Below are 19710 nucleotides of genomic sequence, written 5' to 3' on the forward strand. Positions count from 1 at the left end.
TTACACTAATTATCTAGGAAAATGTTTTCAAATGCCGATAAAGCATATGAAACAACAATCATCATTGCCAGGGCCAACTGTGATGTATTTGATTCGTTGCTGCACGGTCGCTTCGTGTAATAATCGGAGCCGAATGAAAATCTGCATGGATGAATGGGCGGTTTGTTCGTTTGACGTTTTCAGCTGCGTCACTCAATATTTAAAATGAATGCGGCTGAATATGATCAATTTTCATTCAATGAATATGAATATTTTTAACTCTGATTAGTATATGCAAGATGACGAATTCGACCGATAAATGGACACACAATGACTCCCACTGTGAGCCCCATCCACGAATACCGCCATCAAATTGTGGAACAATATTTGCAAACACGGCACACAGCAAAAGTCAATGCACGACGACCCGCCAGTCGGCCAGAACACCGCGCACAGACCAGTGGTTGAGCGTTTATATGCGCTGGTGCAGAGTATGAAGAAACATAGAACATAAAAAGGCGCATAAGCCCTCTCGGTCTCCTCGATGCACCACTTTCGAGGCGTAATGCAATAACCATCTTAAAGCAGTTGTTCTTTAGCGCTGATGCACGCAATACCTTGGGGAGGGAGTTATTGTATGACGCTGTATTTCCAAACTAACCCTGTGCTTTGCTGGATATTACTCGGTATATCTAAGCTGACCAACTCTGACGAAAAAATCCGTACACCATGCCGCAATGAAGCGAAATCGCTCACCCCGCTCAGGTAAACAGCTCGCACAGGGTACGGATTTTTTCGCCAGAGTTGGTCAGCTTAGCGTATATCGTATTGGCTCTAAATCCAGCTATTTACAGCTAGTAGACTGTCTAGTTTCCGACTAACATTCTAAGATCACGGTTGAACATCTTCAGTCGTAGGACTTATTTATATGTGATAGCATGATTGCCCGCTGTACAAAAGGGTTCACCGGATTAGCATTATTCAACGCTGTGTAGCTAAGCGATGACAATATCCACACAGGAGCTGTAATATTTGTTCGTATAGCACCGCACAATCACCCGCCGCCAACTGTGATGGTGCCTGGTGCGGTCGGATGACACGAAGCTAGCCGTAGTCTGATTGTGCAATGTATGCAAATACTTTACAACATACCCCCAAGCGGCAGCCACTACTGTTCGGAATTGGCACAGAGCTTCTTCCGGCACTCGATAAGGATACATATTAAGGCACATTCACTAAACGCAAAGGTTGCCCATACATACGTGCGCTCCTCACATCGCATCTGTTGGGACAAATGATGGGGTGTAATTGATTGAATAATCAGACTTAGACGAGGGTTGCTCTGCCGGCCGAAGCATCCTTGTACCGGGTGCGTAGATGGACGGTGATGAATACCGACCACCGATGAACGAGCTTTGTGTGATGTGGCTGGGCCGGGTTGGACATGAAATAATGGGTAAACACAGGTCAACCGGCTTTGATCATCATGAATAATGAAGAGCAAAATCAACAATTCGGCACCCATGGCACTTGAGCATGGTGCGTAGTGCATGCATGTGGCCTACTAGATCGATTTAGTGGTTCACTGATTGAATGAACCGTCGTTTGTATCCTGGCTTGATCCATATCACTTTGGAAGTGACAAATTTGATTACTCTTTGGTCGAGGCTGCGGAACAAGGACAAAACCTAATTGCAGTGCTCGACCCGCCAATTGTCTCACGCCATTATATTAAGCACAGCTTGATGAAAGTTAAATACCACTTCGTACAGTATTCGAAACCCGTTGTGAAAGCAAAACAATGTTTACACTGTGTTCAAGACCGGTGTCTTTCGTCGCCTGTTGAGCTGATAACGGAGCAATATTTACCGTAGCACTCGACCAAAATGATTACCTCAATCAATCGTTGAACATTTGTTTTATTTCAAACAGATTACACTTTGTTGAAAGGGGAGTTCCGCCCTCGCACGGCAATACCATCATCGATGGAAAAAAGACTGAAACCCGGTCTACGGTGAGGAAAGAGCAAACAGAGAAAAACGGCAGCTTGATGATGATAATTGAAAGCGAGTTTCTTTTCCACGCGGGATCAAATTTTCATAAATCTGAATAAATATTCGAATTTCTTTCTTTCCTTCTTTTGGTGCTTTGAAAGCAGCCGCCGCGCCGTTTCCATCTTGTTCGAAAGGTGCACCTTTTCCATTGTATGCTAGCAGCAGAACCATCGAAAGATCGCATCAGCCCGTTGGTGGATAATACTAAACGATAGAGGGAGGAGGTAGGTCCTACTGGAATTTGTACTCGAACGTTGAAGGGGGTCAAACGTGAATTACGTAGTGGCGATGCGGGTGCATGGATATTTTTCTTCGGTTGGAATTTTTATTTTGTTAGTTTATTTGAAATGCATTTGGTACGAAGTATTCGCCTTTCACATTCTCTTGAAATTTTGGTAGTTTGCGTTTGGTATTTTCTTAGAACTAAAACCGCTAGTACAGTGTTTGGCTGTTTGCTCGAAATCAGTGAAATCGGTCACAGGGCCGGCGGAATACGTGGGTAGTATGGGTGGTACTACCCACTCGAAAATAACCGAGGGGGGAATTACCCACTTGAAAGTTTGGAACAAACCCAAACCTGAGATTAACCATGTATGTGTCCCGCGCACAAAATGAATGCGTCCGAAACTCTCGATGTACAACAATTTTATATTTTAATTTAGATGCAAATTTCTTTGCTTTACAATTTGAAATTCTTCAAAATGTGGGATGGTAATAACGATTCGATTGAAATTTGAAATTAATTTTTATTTCTTAAAACGAGGAATTATGATCGATATACAAAAAAATATTAACGCGATTTTATTCAGAATATAGGATGCAGTTAGAAGCATGTTAAAAGACTAAATATATGATTCGCAATTTTTCAAAAAGAATTATTATTTGATTAAAAATTGAAACAAAGAGAAACACTTTTATAAGGAAGGCAAAAGACATACACAAAAGGGATTGATTTCAACACCAGAGTAGCAGAGACCGTGTCAGGGAAAGTAAAGATAGGGCGGACAACAATGGCAGGGAAAAGAAGAAGAAATTCAACTTGCCGCTTTTTGGCAAACGGAAGATCACTGTCAGGACATCATGAACCGGATGGCCGACTGACCTCCTTGGATCCGATGGGAACTCCTTTCTTTGGGACCTGATTGCCAGGTAGATGTTAACATAACTACCAAGAGAGAAGAGATAACTAAATTTGGATATCTATGATGGTTAAAAATATGTATATGAGAGACATATACTGCCCTTGTACGCAAAAGTGACGTAAACGCCACTTTGGTCAAATTTCATTTTTTCGTGTTTTTAAGTTCACTACAAAAATCCGCACCTCCCAGTGTCCGCACTTCCAATAAAAATAAAAAAATGGTCCGTTGAAACACGAAAAACGAAATGACGAAAGCATACTTTTACCCGCACCATGCAGGATAAAAATTGATTTCCTGAACAATATCCTCGATGGCGTTTACGTCACTTTTGCATACAAGGGCAGTATAGGAGAGATCGATAGCCAGGATAGCCAGCACAGTGAAATGAGACCGAATGTATTCGGTTAGCAGAGATCTGGCGTTAGAACACTAGGCGCACGACCAGACAATATATTTAATGTCGCCATAAGCTCTCTCGGCGACCCCAGTATCACTGAGATGCGCATTCAACGTATAATTATTTGACATGACCCAAGATATCACTCGAAGAAAGTTATGAACCTCATCAATCCCTTTTAACCAAGGTTTGTTGATACCTTTGGGATCTTCAAAAAAACTCCATGGTTCCATGAAATTTGGCAATTTTCCAGCGTCCTCTGGCAAAAATACTGAAAAACTCTTTGAAATTACGCGATCTTTCACGTAAATGATATTCTAATGACTAAGTGTCCGCCTTCTCATTACTCGCAATAGAGCAGCGCGACGGAACTCAAATTAATATTTGTATCTGATAATCTGGCATGATTTTTCAGATAAAGCACTCAGGAACTCTCATATTTTTTTTCCAGAAACTGTAACGATAGGGTCGCCCTCGCCACTCCACTACTGTCATAATAAAAATAATAATATTGTAATATGCACACTGTAATGCTTAGCACGAGCATTTATGCTGTCAGATAAAAATGTGTATTTAAAAAATAATCATTTCGTTTAAATACAGCATTATCATTTCATCGTGAAACGTCGATTTGAATGAAATGCAGTTGTTATCGAAAGATTATTGTTTGCGTGTATTAAGAACAAAGGTTGAATCGAATACACAATGTAGAGCTTAGCCACCAGTTGAAACATTTACACTCTCGTTAATCCGTCGACGAACCGGTGCCAATATCCGCGTTTTTCAGCTTTCGTCAAGTTTTTCATTTGTGTTTCTAACGTCACGTATATTCGGTATAATTCGGGCGATTCGACGTTCAAAAACTCCTTATAAGACCTTTTCCACGGAGTGGGAGACCGTCCACTGTTGCTTGCGCCGGGTACTCGTTTCGTCTGACATGTAATCGCAGTGTATAGAATTGAACCAGTCCAAATCTTGTATGCTTCCACCGCAAGAATTTCTTGTTTAAATTCGATTGTTTCGGATAAAGAGGACGCGTAGCTCTTTCAATCATTGGGCTCACTAATTGTAGCAAGGTCGAGTACAATGATAAATCTAAAGCGTTTGGCCGTGCAGGTGGAGTAGGAATTTGTGTCATTTCCACCGTATTCAAAATGGTCATATTGAAATTGTCACAAATATCACGCAGTTAGATAGATCGGTTATCATCGTGAAGACAATCCCAGAATTGAAGTCTTCTAACACCAGCTGAGGTGAGATATTTATGTAAACAATATCAATAAGTCTTTGCTTTGATTCGGACTTGACAAGTGACAACTTCAATACCTGGTACCGAGCAAAGGTTAATTTTCTCGGCCCTGACGAATAATGTTGAAATTGAGGAAGATCTACCTTGAAAGTTATCTAGGTTTTACAAAATACAAATGCATGGTGTAAAACCTGGGAAAAATGTATGGACTGAAATGTATGGACACTCGGCGTTTTTGATGTCCTATTTGGAAAATCCTGTTTTTTCTGTGATTCCAGAGACCAGGAACCGCTTATTTTGGTTTTGTAACAGCATCCTTCAAGGGACGGTCTCAGTCTTTTACGAGGAAGCTAAGTAGAGAAAGCAATTTTCCTCCTTCGAAAATGTATATGGCACACTAGAAAATGTTCCCACAATGGGATGGTCAGACTCTCGCTCTTTAGTTAACGAGGAAGCATATAAATTAAATTAATCATGGCCGATAGCGTAGCTCTATTCAGCAATTCTACTCGAAGCGTTCTTTGAAAGAGTGCTTCAATTTTTTCCCAAATAATTTATATGTGTAATATGTTGAGCGATCACGCGGAGTCTCTCCACAGTAGGAAAACTTTTCATATTTCTCTCCGCATTTCCGCACCGTGCGTTGTTTCTACAATAAGTAGCTGAAGCTGATGGAAAATTAGTAATTTTCTTACATTCCTCGATTTTTACCGAACGCAATTATTTGCATACCAGAATTTTCACTGACAGAAGCAAAGGGTTCTTGAAGAACCCAACCCCGTACTTCGCAATTAGGGCCCCGTAGAAGACTACACCATCAATCTCTACTTCCAAGGCGGGTACGTAGACAAGACTTATTCGTATATGTCCGAGTGTTTAGTTAGATCCCGCATATATCGATGATGTTAAATGGCTTAAATTTGCTCCGGAAGAAGACATTTCTTGTGCCGGTTGTAGTAGAAGGATATAATTGGTATCAAAAGTGGACTTATTGACGGCATTATTTTTGCTACCGCAGAAATATCCCAATCGACCTGAATTGAGCCTGAGGAGATGTCGGTCGTTGGTGATATTTTACCGTTAGCCAACCCTATCATGCAGGCTTCACCACCTGCGAAAGGTTTTAACGATGGGAACAGAAAATTAATAAAACGAAATTTAAAAGAATGGGGTAATTGGTAGTTAGCTGTGGAACATTTGAAGTATCAGCAATCAACGAACACATTTTTGCTGAGCCGTCGGCTATACAGCCCATTAACAAAGAGTGTTTCCAAACAGCCACCAGATATTATCCGGAAATTTTTGTGTTCACTTACACACGCTAGGTCTGATCTTTCGTCACCACGGGTAGAAATCACTCCAATTCTTAGTACCCACTCGACAAAAAAGTATTCCGCCGGCCCTGATCAGTCACTATTTCTTCAAACTTCTAAATCTACAGAACCCTACTGAACTCATATTTTGCTCTGCCAAATAATTGATTCAGTGTATTGAAAGTAAGGACTAAGCTTAGGCTTACGGAAGACGTCTTTATCCAGTTACATCACGTCAAGCATACCGTATTGCTAACGTTCAACTAATTGGTCCGATCATAAAGATACCTTTCACAAAACAACTTAAACAGGTGGTTGTGTGTGAATGTTAAAGTCAAGATCCTTGAAAAAATTGAGGTGTCATTTTTGAGGTTTTTGTATTTGTATGTATTTATTTACAATCTTTTAATCAATTCTATGTCTGGCTTAAGCTTGGAGTGTAATTATGTACGTATTGATACATTTCAGTACTTAGGAATCAGAATATATTGGCTCAAATGGCACGTTCCCCGGACATAGTCGTGATATATTTGTAAATTTGTTGTAAGTTCAAAGTTTTTGTATTGAATGGGTTTCTGAGTACCGTTTTTTGCTAGTTTGTCAGGATTCTTATTACCGAAGATGTATGGGCTGGTACCTAGCAAAGTGAGATTGTTTCTTTCAGGAACTTTTCAAAAAAAGATATTTCGAATTTATCTCATCAGTAACTACCATCAAATTGACACCAATTAAACACTAAACCGAAACAGTTACACAACTTATGTGAACACCTAAAGCAACTGGTTAATCCCGAGTGATATCTCGTGAAGCAAATGCATTCGTTTAATGGCTAGAAAACGCAAAACGATTTTTTGTTTTTCGATTTAGGACCCAATCTTTCTGTCTCCGAAACCAAACTGCTCTTTACTCAGTTTTTCGCTTCGTCCAGGTAAGTAATACGCATTGTGAATTTCGTCAGAACCAGGCGAATTTCCAGTGAATTAATCCATTTGAAATAGAAGTTCAAACAAGAGAAACATTTGTCCGCGATAAGTTTAAATTATTTTTTAAAGGTAATATTTCTTTTTTAATGTTTTGATGGAATTAATGTAGGTACATTTCATTCAAGGAACCATTTTGAAAGTGTTCTACTAGATAACGGAGAATTTACAGACTTCTTTTTTTATTTCAATTATAGAGGTTTTAACCTTAAGGTCATTCGCCTCTTCGGGTTAGAAAAATCTCTTAGGAAAAATTTCTAACCCTATGTGCGGGGTCGGGACTCGAACCCAGGTGCGCTGCGTATAGGGCAATCGATTTACCAATACGCTACGCCTACTCCCTACAGACTTCTGTAGAAGGTGTTTGTTTGTTTATTTAAGATGCGTGTAGTACCCATGGTCTTTGTCTGTCTTCTCCCATGAGTTTTCCGGCGTGGGCTAATTTGGGCCACCACTCTTTAAGGTTTCTTCCTTTGGTGTAATTCTAATTCGGTGAATTCGACTGACCGGGGCATAGATGAGTATGTGCTGAAACAATGCAGAATTCTGAAGTCACATCTATTACTCCAGAAAAGTTTGGAATGCTTCAATAATTTTGTTTGGCCTAAGGAGCTAAAACGAGATAAGGATGCACTCTTTCCTTTTTTTGGTAAAACATCCGGCTAAAGATTTATAATTGCATCAAAATTTATCAAATTTTACTCACATTTACCGGATCGGAAAATCATACTACTTACCTCTGTTCTAAGTCATTCACATTTAGCTGTAAACTTTGTTTATTTTGCGCTTGTGATAATTTTTTGTGTATTAGTAGTGTATATATTTTCATTTCCCCGACTAACTGAAAAGAATAGGTAAAGCACCATCCACTCTCGCTGTGGGGGATGAATCAAACAAACATCGCTTAGCAGGGAACAAAGAATCCAGCGATTTGTCACTACAGTCTGTGTGGAGCTTCTAACAAACAAATAAAGCTCACCTATCTAGCTAATAAACTGATTATCTACATGATTACCCACAGAATAGTGTAATATAGTTTCCACATTCGATAAGAATATTTCTGTAATTATGTGAGCTCATTTCTATTACTATTTAATAAATACCGGAGATGCATTTTCTCACAATACGTACACTAGACCTCTCCACATTTTGAAAAAGTTTTGAAATATACATCGGTCAGCTCAAATTCTTGTTCTAGGTGTGAATTTAAGAACTTTCGCCAAAAATGACTTAATTTGGACATGATTTAGAGGTGTCTCCAATCAAAAATCAAGTTTTTGCTAGGTTTCTATAGAAAGATCCCTTATACTCTGATTTAATAGGCCCTACATGCCCACATATCATCAAAGGTTGTTCCTTAGACATATCTTAACATGTTTTAACAGGGGAACATAGCTCTAATCGCAATAGAAAATTTGTTAATTAGATTTTTATATAGAAAAGAATATCAAAACCAAGGAAAATTAGTAGTAGTAGTAAGTTTTTGGTACCTGGCGGCTAGGAAACTCACTAGGTGTGTTTTAGGAATATCCGAATGACTAGAAACAAACTTAATTCTAATATTAATTTTACATATGACTAATATTATCAAAAGAAAAGCACCAAGAGATTTCGAAATAAATGAAGAGTAGTAAACACACTGAGACTACAACTCCATTGTTTCTGTGCCGTGAATATGAAATAATTATGAGCGGCCCAAAATAAGAATATCTGCTTTAAAGACGCATTTTTGTCGCCCAGCTGTCCCGGCTTTTGGCAGGGTAAGTTCTTTAGATCATAAGAGTAGTTTTAAGTTAGTACAGGACCAGCTTTCAATTCTACGATAAAATACTACTGTTAAGTAACTTACCAATATTTTTTTTTAATCTTCAAGATGTGTGATAATTTTTCTGCTGAATTGTACTACCACACGCAAAATAGTTTTCATTTCTCGTTTCCCTAAAATTTCCAACTTGCAACTCAAATATCATTTGCAATAATGAATTCAACAAGCAGATAATGTATTTGTGGGAAAGTTTTAAGAGGTTTTAGTGTTGTTGAACCCCGCTAAACAACGTGGTTGGTCAGCAGAAGGTTAAGTTGTCGAAGAATTTCAAATTGGAATAACATTTGGGTATTTTCTAAAAAATTACGCACCGGTCTTGGTGGGCCGATACCTAGGGTCCAAATGGTGAAGTCGCCTTTCTGGTGTCGGCGATAGGGACTCAGTGCGAACAAAGGCCGACGTTAAATAAATATGAATTCAGAAAAGGTAATTCTCTAGTATACTGTTTAAATGTACGCTAGCAGTCACCAAAATCGACCAAAATTTCGTCAAACGTTGGCCGACTTTGATAGAAACTCGCTGGATATTTGACAAATGTTTCAATATTCAATTCTTTGCCAAATATTTGACACAATATACCGATGATGAACATGAAAGTTATACTAACGGAAGTCATCTTTATTCAGTTCCATCATGTTCGACTGACTGTACTAATAACGTTCAACACAATGGAACAGGCAAAGGGTTCATTTTTGCAATTGTCATTGTCTAAACAGAAACCACAAAGTTGGGAACCGTGTGTAGTTCAGAACAAGGTATTGAAGCCTCTGTATTTCCGTTGAAGAGCTTTCTTCCGCGGTTTTTGGGCAGGATTGTCCAGCGACCGCTTCGCGTGCTGTGCCGTGGCCAGAACCTACTAGAATACGACATCATCGTCATTCGGGTGGTTTTTATTAATAAAGCCGAAACTTCCGGTTAGCACTGTGTGCTGTATGGGTGTACCCTATTAGGTATAATGGAGTTAGTCATAAATTATCATGTTGAAGTATCACATAACGGAACTTATATTTTTCGGTGAATATTTCAACTTTTTTTTATATTGTAGAAATATTCTGGAAGCTGATCATCCTTGATCAACATTTTATTCTGCAGTATATACTTGAAGACATCTTTGCTCAAATAAAAGAAGCAGACCGAATGCTTGGCATGCGGAAACTCAGCTTGCGTTAATTTCTTGACGTACTACTGATGTTTTGCACATAACTGAAATAGTTTCAAAGTTCTTGTTTAAACTGCTGATAAAAAAAACATGAGGTGGTTTTATGCCTGCTGGAGAGAGGGTTTGAATGAATCCTAGCTCCAGCGCGCTTCCCTGTTCGTAATAAAACAAAAGAATAAAAAAACTGATCAAAATGGTGAGTGAAGCGAAAACAATTATGTGAAAAAATTCCTCCAGAGGCGATATTTGAACCCGCAACCTTCAAGACTCCCTTCGATTGCTATCTCGACAATATGATGATGTCCCAGAAAGAACATATGATTATCACACTAGCGACGGTTATCGTACGTTGCCAGCAAAACGAGATCACACACAACCGCAGCTACCATCCAACACATTTGATCTATTTAATTTCCCCGTTAGATACCAAGGCCCGGGTTTTTATTATCCTCTCGTGTCTAATTTTTAGTTCATTACCGTCGTACTTCAGTGGGTGACAGAGTAGAGGATCGACATTTTTAAATTTTGCTTGTATGGAGACGCATGGTTGTTAGCATTGGCAAATGACAAATTAATTAAACTTAAATTAACATTTTATGTAGAGTTTTAACGTGTCTCTTTCTCCCTCTTTCTCACTCTCTCTCAGTGCTCAGTCATCCGCTAGTGGGTGGTAATTTAGTTTTCTTTTAATTTAGTTGTTTGATTCATCTGACAACAAATAGTCAATTTGTTTCTTTACATTTAATTGACACGACTCAATGCGTTAGCACAACTGGCCGTGAATCTTTTAAATGTTATCAATAAGTAAAACTAAAAATACCAAGAGCCTCTATCTGCTAGATCTTGTTGGCGCAGTTTTCTGGTGCGTGTTGAGACCCTTTTCTTTGGCGGTGAGGCATTAGTCGCAGCTTGAGGGTCTTCTCTCGCGTTATCGTTCACATCCATGCGGTTGTTGTGGTCGTTGTCCCTTCATTATTATAGTAGATGAGTTTTGATTAGTTGCTTCGACGCATGTTTTTACGTAGTGAGCTGTCTGGTTACAGAATTGGGGTCTGCCAGGGATATGTGGTCAGTGTTATTTGCTTACAGGTTACGCCATCCTTCGGTGATTTGCATTCGATAGTCATGTAGGAAGATATTGGTTTAGTCACACGCATCCTCATAATATAAACGTTGTTGCGAGTACCGGTGAAAAATTTCCCCAAGTTTCATTCGTGATAGATTCCACTTCTCCGTATTGCGGCATATTTTATTTGATGTAATCTTCCTTAGCGCGCGGTGCCAGATCATGGATACGGACGTACACCATGTTGTTTTCCATATACACGGGGACTTGATTCTGATGTTATTAAATTCGACCTCGTGTTGAATGTTGTTTTTTGCAATAAAGTTTTCTGCCTATGCTAAACTTCTAAACGTACTTAAAATACAGTTTTGGACGTGATGTAACTGTATGTGCAAAGCTTTATTTTGACTTTGACTAGTTGTTTCACCTCCTTGTCCAACATGAATTTTATTAAAGTTGATCGATATTGTGTTATCCCGTTGCATGAGAACTTTTGGTTTCTTTGGCAGACTCATTTCACTGCGTAGCCCCCGCAACGAAATAATACTGTTTGTGCACTGGATATAGAACAAAGCGCTGGCTTGCTTTACTGGTGCCTATAGTGTAGCGATTCTGCTTTGCGCGAGGTTAGAAGATAGACTCAGAAGAGTCTTAATGAATAAACGAAAGTTCAAATATTAAAACGAAGATCGCGATATTTTCGTACAATTTGTGCGACGGTTGTCCAAAAGCGAATAGATCCTGATATCGGTTCGTTGAATCCAAACGCCGTAAGAGGAAATCTTGGGTGAAGCAAGCCAGTTAAGCGTAGAGGTCATTGCGAAGCGCGGAAGTCGAGAAGGGATCGAATCTTGAGAGAGTCAATTTCGGCGTTGATAGCCTTCACCACAAATACTGTTTATAGAATTTTTCTGAGTCATTTCAATGAGTCGAGGCCGATCAGGCGGCATCAATCTGGTTGCGGTGGTAGATCCAAAGGACTGCGCCAGGGAAGGTCTCGTAGAGCGAGTCGAACAAATGCACACGTTCAATCCGTAGATTCCAAACAAGCTGATGAGGACTCCAAATCACACTAGCATTTTAGAGTAGAGGGCGAACTAATGAACGGTATAATGCCTTCGAGTCGGATCCTTAAAATCCGGGCAGATTTTTTAAATAAAACCGAGTTGCTATCGAGATTAACGCTGTTACCGTTTAGGATGCTTTACCCTAGGATCTGACTCAGAGCGAACGATAGGTGTAAGCAAATTGTTGTAAAAAATTGTAAACCTAAATTGCAAGCAATATTGTGTGCAACCATTAAATTTAGCTTGAGAAATGAAAATATTGATTCCACTCCCTGTACCTACTTTTAATTTAAATCATTAATTGTATTAATGTAACGCATTTAACACATGACACATTATACATACAAAGATATCGAAACGGGAGGAATAGGATATGGAATTAACGGATGGAATTAGGAAATGTGGGACGAAGAAGGTGGAAAATGAGATGGGATAGGGGAAGGTGAGGTATGAAATGGAGTTTGCCATTAGCGGATTAGGTTTAAGTCAGTTTTTTCCACTTGAGACACCAAACACTTCAGAACTACCAGAATAGTTTCCGATTAGTTCAGTTTGAGATTGGATTGTTTATTTAGAATTTAGTCAAACATTTCATTTAATAGTGAAGTGGAGAAGAATTTGCGAGTTCGAAGCAGTTCGAGTCAGGTAACCTGACCTGAACACACACCTAATGGCATATCAAAACCCTAAAGCCTTTCCCTACTCACAATAGGACTCGTTACGTTCCGGCTGGAAGTTTGTATGGCCAAGTCTCACCGATAACCCCGAGAATACTTTACGTGGGGATCACTGTTCGTGACACTACGAATCCATAAAGCTCGTGAACCTAACCTAAGCCACGACCACATTTCTGCTGGGATTCGTCGGCCACGTGGCAAACCTCGATGAGTAAGCCGCCATTCCGCCTCCCGCAGCCCAGCAAGCCACTGACAACAGCCTTCGACCGTCACCTTAGTGAGCAAACCAGCAACAGTATGTGACTGTCACCCAGTGCACGCCCGAATTCCTCCTCATCGCTAAGCAACTAAAGTTAAACAAGAACGAAAAATCAGTGTTTTGGACTTTCGATTAGTGCTAAGACCCTTTAAACCAGAGAAAATCCCTGGAGGAAAAGCCTGTTTGGTTTCGTCCGCATCAACCTCCTTGGGATAGAGCCTTTAAGTATAACAAAGCTGAGCGATGCAAGTTGAGGGTTAACTTGGCATCCAATAAGACGTCAAGGTCACTGACGTGATTAACACTATTGAGCCTTTGCCCATCGATTTGGTAGTCGTCAAGTATTGGACTGACTATGCAACGGAAAGGTTTAGCGAAGATAGTATTGAGCCAATTTCTACGATACCAGCTAACGAATATATCCAGTTGCTCTTGAAACCGAACCCAGGCGTCGATATTGTGGACTACAAAGTACAACTTGAAATCATCAGCTTAAATCAGTTTGCATCCAAAACCGAGAGCAGCAAAGTAGCATAGTTGAAGAACACCACAAACAGTAGTGGTGCCTTGTTACCGCCCTGTGGGACCCCAGATTCGTTCGTAAAATGAGAAGAGATGCAAGAGCCAAGTTGCACACCGTTTAACAAAATTCTGCGACGCATCCAATCTTGACATTTTCTTCAAAAATATTCGATGGTCGATTCGTCCAAACCCCTCTTTTAAGTCGGTATGCACTTTCATCAATTTGTGCCTTTTGCTCCAACTGCGAAATGAAAGTTGACGTATAATCCAAAAGATTCATTTTTACGGATCGTTCTGGCATAAATTCATGATGGTCGATGCATATGTGGCTTTTGGTTCACAAAGGTTCAAGGTGCAAAAAATTTCTGTCGGGCCAAGAGAAAAAGTGTTTAATTTTATAATTTTTCAGGTGGTGGTAAATAGTTTGAAGCAACCAAATGATATTGTTGGCTACTAGCCTTTTACGAAGGAGTACTGAGTATATGTATCAGCTGATCGAGTGGAAATCTGTGGGGTCGTTTCCGATTCGAGTTTTAATTACGCGGATCTGCTAACACATGGGGTTTGCTGTTTTAAGGACCCCAAGGTTTGGCCAGTCAAGATACTGGAGTGGAAACGTTTGCATTCAGGATCAGTAGCAGCTGACGGGAAGAGGACATATGTCAACTATGCCAGAGGACTCTTACGGAGGAGTACTTTTCGGAATCAAAATATTCTATTTTTTCAATCGAATCAACCTCTCCTCGAAACCAGACGCTTCCGAGCGCCTTAGACTTGTTCCTCTGCTCGACATCGCTGCGGTTAGATTGCATGAGGAAGGTAGTCTCTGATCCCCACGGCATCGGCAATCTACCAATTGTAATTACTATTGCTAACGGTTCAGGGCCACCGAATACAATCAATGTCTGTTTACCATTAGCGAATACAATCAATGTCTCGTAAGACCTCACATGAAATATTGTTTGGAAGAGCTACGCGTCCGTAATGTCCGGCCAAATAGAGTTCATACAGGAGCTTCTTCTGGAGGAAGAGTACGAGTTCCTGGTTGGCTTGATTCTCGATAGCGCTATTCAAGCTCAGACTAAACAGGTACCAGAAGCGAACTTTCGCGAACGGCCTCCTAACTTATGGTGGGAAAAGAGTGCTCAGACATATACGCGGAGAAGGCCGACGCATATAGGACCTTTCAGAACGACGAACTACCTGTTAGTTATCAACAATACATGGCGTTAGACAGGTGAATGAAGAGTTTGATGAAAGCCATGTAACGGAGTTACTGTTGTCGGCTGGTTGACGGCTTAACAAGAGAAAAATTTAAGGGTTGTGTACAGGACACGACCACAGTGACATTAAAAATGTAGCTTTTTTCAAGAGCGTGCAAATGAATTTTATCTATCACACATATCGACTCACGTTCTTGTTCACTCGCCTGTTTTCATATGTTACAATTTGCTATATACCCTCCCCATCAAAACATAATTTATTGAAGGTCTTTTAACGGTAATCTATTAATTAATCAAGTATCTCACTAGGTTATTGGCATTATTTGGCTGATCCATCTAGTAAAAATAGGCTGGTCTGTCCAGAAAATATATTCAAAAGAAAAGTTCCATATTGAGAGTTGTGATGAGGAAGCCTACGCCCGCCAAAGGAAATATACAGATTCTCCATGAAATATGAAATTCCATTTTCCATTTAAATTTTCAATAATGTACTAATAAACTTAAGTAAACAATCTTAAGTTTAAGTATTTCTTGATCGATTAGTGGTGGAAAAAATGAAATTATTTGATAAATTACATTGTTATGCAACGTTCGCACTACCTGTTAAAACGGGTTTTTATGCTATCTTGGTGACATTTTTCTTGTTGCTAATTATTAACACGTGTTATAACTCTGTAGTGTAAACATTGTATTATTAAACCAATTCTGCAGCGTTTTATGTTATATAGGTGTTTTATGTGGTAATAGGACTAACATAATTATATCTTCAGTATAGCGGTTTGTTTCATAATTTAAAACAGATTTATTTTAAAATTTAAATTAGTATATCCAACCGTTCTATTGGTTGTATACTTTAAAACGCAATTAGAACTGTGTTTTAAACACATAGGGTAGGACAGATATTCTGACTGGATAAACTGGGAAAACAATTTTAAGTCCAGTAACGCTTAAGACATGGCTTGAATTTGAATCGAAAAAGAACACCCGCTTAAACTGCTGCTGAGACGGTAAGTTCTGTTTTAAAATTTTCCGTTGTGTGCAGTACGAAACAAAAGTGTTTGAAATTAGAAAACAAAAAGTTCTGCTGGGAATGTGATTGTTTCCGATGCAATTACACTCAGATTTTTCACGCAGGGGATACAGGCCGTGTAAATGAAAACCGCGTAAATTTAAAAAAAAAAACGCGTTAATGAAAACCGCGTAAATTTCAAAATCAGCGCAAAAAAACCTGAGTGTACTCTCCAATATAAAATACTACGCTGCTGAACAGTGCAATAACTACAGAAGCACGTTGTTAGATGCCTTACTGATAAAGAACATATAACCGAAATATGAAACATGAAAACCAATAGGCGCTTTACCCTACGCAGCTACAAAGCGCCGTAAACATGGATTAACAAGTTACAATGCACACGCATTCATAAAAATAAATATATTTTTTTCAAACGCAACACTCTTAAGCAGCACACACCGTATTGAATTAAATCCAAACCACCCCGCCCACCCACTTTGCAAATCATTCTGTGACACCGTGCTGGTACCCGAGAAATCCGCACACGGCCACCGCTGCCGAAAATGCATAGCGTCTACCGCTTATTGTAGTGCCCAGACGCTGCAGCCATGATCTTACCCGTTCGACATAAGAACAAAAACTGATTCAAACGTGTAAGCGTCACCTCTATTTATAAACTAAACGTATATGGTTTAGTCACTTAGGTGCGAGTGTGTGCAAATGCCAACGTTGCCGAAAATCGATAGCGCTTATTACATCACCCGGAGACGATGTTGCTCGTATGGGATAAGAGCAACAACTGATTTAAACGAACATGCGTCGCTTCTATTTATGACTTTTCGTCTTTCATTGAGTCACTAAGCTGCCCTCTATTGACGGCTGTGTCTGAGAAATCTGCCTCACGAATGGTAATTTTCCCGTTTTTCGTGAACTTTTTAATTTTACCATTTTCCAAAAGTCTACTCTTATTGGGGAGATATTAAATTATTACCAATATTTAAGTTAGGTGTTTCTGAATCGGTTGGTGTATGAATGATTAAAATCCATCTAGTAATATCGGAGTTATAAGCGTGCAAACCTTACATAGTTTCGTTACATGGGAGATAGTTTAGATTTTATAACACCTAGCCCCAGATAGTGGAGTAAGACATTTTTAATGTCAAAAACGATGAGCACTTTTCGGGACACGATCTGGTGTATACGAAACCGTTAGATATTCGATTTCGCCAAAAAGATTTGTATAGATTTCGCCCCGAAACAGAAGATCTACCGCGCCACGTCCTCTCACAATTCCGCGAACGAAACATTTTTTTCGCTGGTGGAGTTCTCACTCGCTCTCTTGTCATGTAACAATAAAGCCTCAGGGCCAGATAGAATCAAATAAAACTGATTGAAAAATATGCCAGACCCAACCAAGAGACGCTTGTTGAGTTTATTTAACAAATTTCTTAAGGGTAACTTTGTCCCTCATGACTGGAGGCAAGTGAAGGTCATCGACATCCAAAAACCAGGTGAACCAGACTCCGATCAGAACTCGTATCGACCGATTGCAATGCTGTCCTGTATCCGAAATTGTTGTTTAAGAAAATGATCTTGTTTCGCCTCGACAATTGGGTCGAAGCAAATGGCTTACTGTCAGATACACAATTTGGCTTTCAAAAGATTGTCTTGCGTTACTCTCAACAGAAATTCAAATTGCTACGCTAGCAAAGAGCAGATGGCATCAGTTTTCTTTGATATTAAGAGGGCTTTCGATTCAGTTTCTAACTAAATTCTTTCAGAGAAGCTGCAGTAGCATGGTATTTCACCAAACAACTTTTTGCTAAACTTGTTGTCTGAAAAACACATGCATTTTTCGAATGGTGATCTATCGACATCACGAATTAGCTTCATGGGCCATTCCCAGGGTTAATGTTTAAGCCATCTTCTCTACAACTTTCACGTGAATGACATTGACGAATGTCTTGTCAACTCCTGCATGCTAAGGCAACATGCAGATGACGGTGTGGTCTCTATTACAGGTCCCAAATTAATACGTGCCAGTTCTGTTTTCAGGCGGCACATTACGGAATATCATACTCGTCTAAGGAATTCTAATTCAAAATACAGGCCATAATAAAATTATCAGAGTCAAAACGGTTGCCATCCTGTTGTTCAGGCATAATAACAACTGGAAAAGCTGGTCCAGTATCTCAAAAGCTACAGCCAGCACCATGTGCGAGGAAACTAATACCAGCAATGGGTAATCATGGTGTCATGGACGAGTGCGATAACGATAGAGAAATTAATGTCCCCTAAGGTAGTAACAAACAAATATTTTCACGTCTTTAACATAAGCAGACACGATGTAGTAATCCAAGGTAGGAACTCGAATATTTCGGTTGAATCGTTTCAAAATAAAGTTAAATAAACCCATACACATTCCGCCGCTTTATATACTTATCGTAAGATTCTTCTGTACAATTTGTATACCTTATAAAGGAATTTTTTTTATATGATGGTGCCACTCAATATTTAAAATCAATGCCAACGTATTTTCCGGACGATCCCTCCCATATTATTAGGGGAAAAGTTTCATTTTCTGGATTGAATATTCAATTGAGTCAATTTCCATCAAGTCTTTTCGCTGGAAACCACACCCTTCCCATCCTGTTGCTCACGACGTGAATCGGGAAAACCTGCGGGCTTAGGCGCAGCGTTTAAAAAATGGCCCATTTACAATCACGGTCAGAAAAATGTTCTATTGCTAATAGCAGAGCTCAGTTTAATAAAATTTTCGAACCTACTTTTTGATCATCATTGTTTCCTCGTCATCGTCGTCGGAGGACTCCGTGAAGTAGTGCATGTTGTTCCCGGTGCTCTTCATTCTGTTTTCACTCTCACTTTATCTCTCAAAATTATAGAATTTTCCAGCAGCTTTTGATTCGGATTCGTAAATCAGATCAATTTGCCTGGCTGGCAGGCTTTTCACTTCACCTCACTATCTGTCAACGATCAACCGGTAATCGAAGCCGACTTTTCCGAATTGCATCAAGTTCTCACTGATGCGGAAATCACTGCCATATTCCGCTCACTTTTCCCACCGTTGTTCGTTTGTTGGCGCAGAAAGGTAAATATTTCCTCAAGAAATTTGTTCCAATTTGTTCGTATTCCGGCGGTGTAGAATCGTACCGCGCGCGTGAACCGTTTGCTATCGGTACTCGTTGAAGACTATAGGCACAACTGTCACCCTCACTAACCCCGCAAACCGAATTCGTAGCCGCGCTTGCTATGATTTTGTTTGCTCAGTTCTTACTGTAATTGCATTGCTTCGATAAATGTTGAGAACCTATGAGTGCTTTCGTCTACGCATTGCTGGTGGACTGAGTTCGGAACATATGACGGAGACGATCGGAATCTCTTCAACTTTCGTAGTCGGGTGGACTGCATGTTCTTATCAGCAAATGTAATTGTCTGGTCAACGGTTTGGATATAGGGCGTCGTTTGCTTGCTGCTATCTTGTCAGATCTATTGCGGTTTCGTTGATTAGTTCGAACGGAAATGGTACTTATACTGGGTGGGGTTTCAAGTTTATACTTGACTGTTTAATAAGGGTAATGTTACTAAAATAAAATCACTGGCGCATTCTTGGGTTTGATGTGTTCTAAACAATGAGGTTATATTTAATTTTGACAAAACAATCTTGCACCCGGAATTCTCCTAACGTCCCTACCTAGAGTTTAGTTGGCACTTACACGAATTTGATAGCCTAATTCTTTCTGAATCAATATAACCGTTTTGTTGCTA

At 39.7% G+C, this 19710-nt stretch overlaps 1 protein-coding gene across 1 annotated transcript in view; it reads right to left on the minus strand.

Annotated features, from left to right (window-relative positions):
* The window catches only part of LOC131685721 (chitin synthase chs-2-like), a 121951-nt gene extending 102747 nt beyond the window's left edge, over positions 1 to 19204 (minus strand). Inside the window, exon 1 of the mRNA XM_058969631.1 lies at positions 18711 to 19204. Coding sequence (XP_058825614.1) covers positions 18711 to 18790 — 80 coding nt within the window. The 5' untranslated portion in view covers positions 18791 to 19204. The remainder of the gene's footprint in view (positions 1 to 18710) is intronic.
* Between the last annotated feature and the right edge of the window lie 506 nt (positions 19205 to 19710).

Source organism: Topomyia yanbarensis, chromosome 2 (assembly GCF_030247195.1).
Source record: "Topomyia yanbarensis strain Yona2022 chromosome 2, ASM3024719v1, whole genome shotgun sequence".
Classification (NCBI taxonomy): Eukaryota; Metazoa; Arthropoda; class Insecta; order Diptera; family Culicidae; genus Topomyia; species Topomyia yanbarensis.